The sequence below is a fragment of the Pipistrellus hanaki genome (assembly GCF_964339955.1).
Source record: "Pipistrellus hanaki genome assembly, chromosome: 12".
Lineage (NCBI taxonomy): Eukaryota > Metazoa > Chordata > Mammalia > Chiroptera > Vespertilionidae > Pipistrellus > Pipistrellus hanaki.
Window position 1 is genome coordinate 810,051 of NC_140514.1, and position 7,391 is coordinate 817,441.

The 7,391-nt window shown below is 65.3% G+C and overlaps 1 protein-coding gene across 1 annotated transcript in view; it reads left to right on the forward strand.

Annotated features, from left to right (window-relative positions):
• Positions 1 to 3,521: 3,521 nt before the first annotated feature.
• RSAD2 (radical S-adenosyl methionine domain containing 2) overlaps positions 3,522 to 7,391 on the forward strand; it is a 6,262-nt gene continuing 2,392 nt past the window's right edge. The window contains exons 1-4 of the mRNA XM_084900101.1: positions 3,522 to 3,889; positions 4,617 to 4,778; positions 6,006 to 6,235; positions 7,073 to 7,222. Coding sequence (XP_084756227.1) covers positions 3,547 to 3,889; positions 4,617 to 4,778; positions 6,006 to 6,235; positions 7,073 to 7,222 — 885 coding nt within the window. The 5' untranslated portion in view covers positions 3,522 to 3,546. The remainder of the gene's footprint in view (positions 3,890 to 4,616; positions 4,779 to 6,005; positions 6,236 to 7,072; positions 7,223 to 7,391) is intronic.

Consider the following 7,391-nt stretch of genomic DNA (forward strand, 5'->3'; position numbering starts at 1 on the left):
ACGGTCTCGGCTGCCGGTTTGACCCCTGGTGGGACAGGGATCGGGGGGAGGCAACCGATGGATGTGTCTCTCTCACATCCATGTGTCTCTCCCCACCCCTTCTCCATCTCTCCCTCTTTCCTTCCCTCCCTCCCACTCTTTCTAAAAGCCAATGAAGTATCGAATAAGACTAGTAATAATAATAGATAAATGAGCGAGAGCAGGCAGACCTAGGGGGCAGCTGGAGAAAACAGGACAGGGTCCTCCCGGTGCCGGAGGGAGGCCCTGGGAGAAGGTCGTGGAGAGGTCAAGGTCGGAGTGAAAAGCCATCCCTCTGTCGGGAGTTCGCTGTGTGCACATCCATGACTCCGTGTGCCTCTGCGCGCTCAGGCACGTCTCCTCACGCACCGCGGGCCCCGCTGTGAACAAAGCCCACGGGCGCCACGTCAGGCCCGGGAACGCCGGGAATGTGGACGTGCCGACCGGCAGCTCAGGCTCGGAGCTCGGCGGTGACCTCTGCCGGGGTGACCTCTGCTGGTGTGACCTCTGCCGGGACCCAGCACCACGACTCGGAGGGAGAAGGGAGCCGGCTGCCGGGCCTCACTCCGGGGTGAGGACGGCGGTCAGGGAGAAGACGCCGGGTTCAAGGGCACCACAGCCACTGCCGGTTGCTGGGAGCCCTGCAGGAGGGACTGACCTCCTGATCATACGTGTGTTCACATGTTAGTGTTTTAAAAACATATCTTTATTGATGTCAGAGAGGAAGGGAGAGGAACAGACGGGGAGAGAGAATCATCAGTGATGAGAGAGAATCACGGATCGTCTGCCTCCTGCCCGCCCCACACTGGGGATGGAGCCCACAGCCTGGGCCTGGGCCCTGACCGGGAATCGAACCCTGACCTCCTGGTTCCTAGGCCGGCGCTCAGCCCCTGAGCCAGCCGGCCGGGCCGGGTATCTGACACACCGGAGGCTGCCAGTGAACACCGCTGATGGAAGAAGAGAGGAAGGGAAGGTGCCTGAATGCGTGAGTGAGAGACGAGTGAGTGAGTGAACGAACGAATGAACATGAGACCGGAGCCTGGACCCACCGCCTGAGAAGGAACACGGAGGGTGTGATGATAGGATCCGGGGTGAGCAGGGTGGCACGTCTGAGATCCTAGCTCCATCCCGACGCCCAGCTGACAAGCCCCTCTGGCTGTGAACTCGGTGCGGGGAGGGCAGCCCGGGCCCGGCGCTCCGGGGCGGCGCGGTGCTGCCACTGTGCCCACGTCACACCAGCCCGGCCGGCGGGGCTGAGGTGGCGTCCACCCAGGAGCCAGGCGGCCCCGGATGGATTCCCGGGCAGGGCACAGGCCCGCTGTGGGCTCCATCCCCAGAGCGGGGCGGGCGTGCCAGAGGCAGCCGGTCCGTGAGTCTCATCACTGATGTCTCTCTCCTCTCCCTTCCTCTCCGAAACCAATAAAACGTATTTTTAGAAAGAGAGGCATTACGCCCTGCCACCCTTCCAGTGCCCGTGCAGACGGACGCCCCGTCACCGAGAGCTCGGGGCGGAGAACGTTATCTCCCAGTGAGCAGCCGCTGAGCCCAGCCACACCTCCGGCCTGCGCTCTGACGCCCGCCCGGGCGTGCGAGGTCGCCGCCCTGCCCTCGGGGACGTGGTGGGAAGAGTAAACAGATTTGTTTTCGTTTCCTCCTGCACACGTGATCTAAAAAAACCACAAACATACGCTGGTCTGAGCCAGACGGGTGTGTGTGTGTGTGTGTGTGTGTGTGTGTGTCAGGGCTGTGGGGGAGAGCACTCAGTCAGGTTGCATCAGCAGTCAGCACACACCCCCTCCTGTCGCCCTCAGGGTTTCAGTTCCACTTTCCGGGACACTCCGTCTCGGTTTCTTCCCAGACAGGAAGGACTCTCTGCAACAGCCATGCCCCGCCCCCCCGTTTCCCCCCCCGCCTCCTCCCTTCCTCCCCCGGGTCCCCCCACCTCACGCAGGCTCGGCCTCAGCGGTTCCCACACATGCAAAGCCCTCGGTCTGGGGGTTGCAACAGCTCAGGTGTTTGCAGCCGAAGGGAGGTCCGGGGAGATAGATGGGACCCAGAGCCTCGGGGCTCCCACGGGGACCAGGACGCTGAGCCCACGCCCGCACAGAGCTCGCCGCAGAGGCAGAGAGAACGCGGCACAGCCTCCCAGTGCTCTCTAAGAAAACCGTGACCATCCACAGCCCGCCTCCTTCCTGCCAGCCACCTGGTGCCTGGCCCGTGTGGCTCAGTGGACAGAGCGTCAGCCTGTGGACAGAAAGGTTCGATGCCCAGTCAGGGCACAGGCCCGGGCTGTGGGCTCCACCCGCACTGTGGGGAGTGCAGGAGGCAGCCGGTCCATGATCCCCTCTCACCATCCATGTCTCTCTCTCCCTCTCCCCCCTCTCTGCGATCAGTACAAACACATTAAAGATTAGCACTGCAAACATGGAGTGAAGGGAACAGCCTGGACGGGTTGGGGTGCACGGTCACCATGGCTGTGGTCTGAGGGGGTCACGGGGCGAGTGAGGGGGTCACAGGGGGAGTGAGAGGGTCACAGGGGAAGTGAGGGGGTCACGGGGCGGGTGAGGGGGTCATGGGGCGAGTGAGGGGGTCACAGGGGAGTGAGGGGGTCACGGGGCGGGTGAGGGGGTCATGGGGCGGGTGAGGGGGTCACAGGGGAGTGAGAGGGTCACAGGGGAGTGAGGGGGTCACGGGGCGAGTGAGGGGGGTCACAGGGGAGTGAGGGGGGTCACGGGGCAGGTGAGGGGGTCACGGGGCGGGTGAGGGGGTCACAGGGGGAGTGAGAGGGTCACAGGGGAAGTGAGGGGGTCACGGGGCCGGTGAGGGGGTCACGGGGCGGGTGAGGGGGTCACGGGGTGGGTGAGGGGGTCACAGGGCGGGTGAGGGGGTAATGGGGGAGTGAGGGGGGTCACAGGGGAATGAGGGGGTTACAGGGGGAGTGAGGGGGTCACAGGGGAGTGAGGGGGTCACAGGGGAGTGAGGGGGTCACAGGGGGAATGAGGGGGTTACAGGGGGAGTGAGGGGGTCCCAGGGTCGGTGAGGGGGTCCCAGGGTTGGTGAGGGGGTCCCAGGGTCGGTGAGGGGGTCCCAGGGCGGTGAGGGGGTCACAGGGCGGTGAGGGGGTTACGGGGGAGTGAGGGGGTCCCAGGGTCGGTGAGGAGGTCCCGGGGCCGGTGAGGGATCACAGGCAGATGCAGTCAGCGGCCGCGGGCAGGGCGGCGGCGGTCACACCTTTCGCAGGGACCTTCCCCGCGGCGCCGGCGAAGGGGACGAAGGTGAGGACGGTGAAGGTGAGGGCCGGAGCCCTCGGTGACGTGGGTGAGTCAGCGGGGACAGTGGGGCCGCCCGCGTCTATCGCGATGGCACCGGTGCAGGGAGCACAGCCGGCCGGGCGTGATCGCCTGGCCCCGCGCCAGCTCCTGGGGGAACAGAGAACCGAAACTCAGCCGCTGAGCTCAGGGGGTGTGTCCGCCGCGGACGGTGTTTGCACACATATAAGCGCGCGGAGCGGCCGGCCACCCGCTCACCATGTGGACGCTGGCTGCCCTGGCGGTGCCCGGGAGGCTGCTGGGCGCGCTGTGGAGCCTCCTGGCGCCCCTGCTCCTGGGGCTCTGGGCGGCGCTGCGGCCGGCGGGGCCCCAGGGGGGCCGGGGGCTGCGGGAGGGGCGGCCGGAGGGCCCGGGGCCCCAGGGGGCCCGGGAGAAGGAGGAGGAGAAGGATCAGGACGGGCCCCTCACGCCCACCAGCGTCAACTACCACTTCACGCGCCAGTGCAACTACAAGTGCGGCTTCTGCTTCCACACAGCCAAGACCTCCTTCGTGCTGCCCCTGGAGGAGGCCCAGCGGGGGCTGCGGCTGCTCAAGGAGGCCGGTGAGTCCCCCAGGCATCGGGCCCCGCCCCCGGCACGGGCGGGGGGCGCACAGGGGGGGCGCACGGGGGGGGGGCGCACGGGCTGGGGGCCCAGGGGCGGGGGGTGTGCCCGTTACCTGCCTGTTCACCTAGACTCCCGGGGAGAGGGTGTTCGCCTGGAGGCCCCCCAGCCTGTGAGCTCGTCCATGGCGACGAGCTGGCCAATCACAGCACCCCTGAGAGCAGAGGCCCAGGAGGGACCAACAGCTGGGATTCGGGGTGCCCTTCGGGACTGTTCCGGGCAGGGTCGGGGCACCCTCTTTGTAAAGCCCCTTGGGGAGAACAGGACACGCAGGCCCGGGGGAGTCCTGGGCCGCCACCTTCACTGTGGGTCTGGGGGAGGAGTGGGCAGGAGGGGCATGCCGGCCGGTGGCCAGGCACAGGGCTGCCCGGCAGAGAAAAGAAGGCTTTGGCGTCAGGTGATGATGGCTGTCTGTGCCGGACAGAGAAACGGGAGAAAAATGTGCCTTGGCCCTGGCTGGTGTGGCTCAGTGGGTAGAGCACCGGCCTGTGGGCAGAAGAGTCCCGGGTTCAATCCTGGTTGGGCCTGTGTCTGGGTCTAGGGCTCTGTCCCAGTGGCGGGCGTGCGGGGGCGTGCGGGGGGCGTATGGGTGGCTTGCAGGGGGTGCGGGGGGCGTGCCGGAGCAGCAGGTCTGGGCGCTCTCTCACCGAGGCGTGTCGGCCCCAGGCATGGAGAAGGTGAACTTCTCCGGCGGGGAGCCGTTCCTGAAGGACCGTGGCGAGTACCTGGGCCGCCTGGTGCGGTTCTGCAAGCAGGAGCTGGGCCTGCCCAGCGTGAGCATCGTCAGCAACGGCAGCCTCATCCGGGAGCGCTGGTTCAAGGAGTACGGTGAGCGCCTGCTGCTCTTCCTCCCTCCCTCCTCTCTCTCTCTGTCCCTGCCTCCTTCCCTCCCTCCCTCCCTTCCTCCCGGCCAGGCCTGCCGGCGAGGGGACCACGCAGGCTTGTTCTAATCTCCGCGCAGCTGCGTGTGGGGAGCGGTGTGAGTCCGCAGGGCTCCCGTTCACACGTGCTGGGGCAGATAACAGTGTGTGTGCGCACAGCCTCGGCGGCCGGCCTGCCCGGGGGAGAGAGCGGGGGCTGGGCTCCGGTTCCCCACCGGCAGGCAAGCCCCACCGCTTTGCTCATCAGTTATCAACGGTCAGGCTCCTGAAAGTGAGCAACCGGGCCAGGGTTTGGCTCAGCGTGTGCCCCCAGCCCCTGTGCCCCCGTCCGTGCGCCCCCCTCCCCCCTCCTTCCCCGCTGAAATCAATTACACACACACACACTAATAAAAAGGTAATATGTTAATTAGACCAGACAGCCGAACGAACTTCCAGATGACCTTTTGGACGAAACCGGGTCTGTGAGGGCCGAGCCCCTTGCATGAATTTCGTGCACCGGACCTCTAGTGTGTGTGTGTGTGTGTGTGTGTGTGAGTGTGTGTGTGTACATGTGTGCGTGTGTGAGCATGTGTGTGTGTGTGTGAAAAGATGTAGGTCTGCAGAGCTCCAGCACACCAACGCCCTCAGGAGTGAGTGAGGCCCTGGAGGACGTGCGGGTAGTAGCTCACACACACTTACATACACACACACACGCACGCACACACACACACACACACACACGCACGCACACACACACACACACACGCACGCACGCACGCACACACGCGCACACACACACACATGCACACACACTTACACACACACACACACTTACATACACACACACACGCACGCACACACACGCACGCACGCACGCACGCACACACGCGCACACACACACACACATGCACACATGCACGCACACACACACACATGCACACATGCACGCACGCACACACACACACGCACGCACGCGCACACACACACACACGGGCTTGTAAACATTGCTGGCGTCCTGTGAGGCGGCTCCTTTCCTAAGATTATTTCCCAGGATGCACACGTGTCTCCGCGGGAGCTGTGGGGCGGGGCACACGGCGTTTACACGGTGACGGGGGCGTGTAAGGCGGGGAGGTGGCGGCCACCGCCGGGCCGCGCCTGGCCTCACTGCGGGTCTGAGCGGCCGCCCTCCCCACAGGCCAGTACCTGGACATCCTCGCCGTCTCCTGCGACAGCTTCAACGAGGAGGTGAACGTTCTCATCGGCCGCGGCCAGGGCCGGCTCAACCACGTGGAGAACCTGCGGCGGCTGCGGCGCTGGTGCCGGCAGTACCGCGTGGCCTTCAAGGTCAACTCCGTCATCAACCGCTTCAACGTGGACGAGGACATGCGCGCCCACATCCAGGAGCTGAACCCCGTGCGCTGGAAGGTGAGTCCGCACTCCGCCCACGGCCACGCCATGGCCGCGGCCACGCTCACGGCCACGCCACGCCGCACTGGTGGGACCGGCTTTGGGGTGTGGAGATGCTGAGCCTGCAGCTCTGAGCCGCAGAGTCAGCCAGAGCCAGGTCCTTCTTTTTAAAAAATGTATGTTTTTACTAGAGCCTGGGAAAGGTGCCTTGGCCTGGCTGGCCATCAGAGCTCATCTGACCGGCGAGGTGATGCGGTGCGGGGGCACTGGCATCTGCCTTGGTGTCCTGGGGCCTACGGCTAGGGGCAGCTATTACTTTGAGCATCTGCCCCCTGGTGGTCAGTGCACATCATAGCAACCGGTTGCTCCACCGTTCATTCAGCTGTTTGGTCGATTTGCATATTATGCTTTTATTATATAGGATTGATGTCAGAGAAGAGAGGAGGGAGAGAGAGATAGAAGCATCCATGATGAGAGAGAATCATTGATCGGCTGCCTCCTGCACGCCCCACACTGGGGATGGAGCCCACAACCTGGGCTTTGGCACGCAAACACAGGTCATGTATGTGTTCGCATGGCCCATACCTCCTTCCAGGAGCATTTGCTATTCTGTAGTCCGAAGACTGAGGTGATGAAACAGATCAAATGTCACCGAGGCCCGTCATGTCCGTGCCTGCCTCTTGGGAACATCCATGCTCCCTAACCCCAGGGCGAGCTCCGGGACCCCCAGCCGTGACTTTCTAGAATGTTCCTCGGTCTGAGGGGTGGACTCCGCTCTGGGGAGAGGAAGCCCGGGGCGGGGCCGGTGCGGCTGGTCCCGACGGGACGAGCCCGCCAAGCACACGCGTGTTCCAGGTGTTCCAGTGCCTCCTCATCGAGGGGGAGAACGTGGGGGCCAGCGCCCTGCGGGAGGCCGAGCGCTTCGTCATCAGCGAGGAGGAGTTCCAGGCCTTCCTGGACCGGCACCGCGGGCTGCCCTGCCTGGTGCCCGAGAGCAACGCCAAGGTGGGTGCCCGGCCGCCGGACGCCCCCTCCCAGACCCTCCGACCGGCACGCCCCCACCCAGACCCCTCCGACCCCTCCGACCGGCACGTCCCCGCCCAGACCCCTCCGACCGGCACGTCCCCGCCCAGACCCCTCCGACTGGCACGCCCACGCTCACACCCACTCCGAG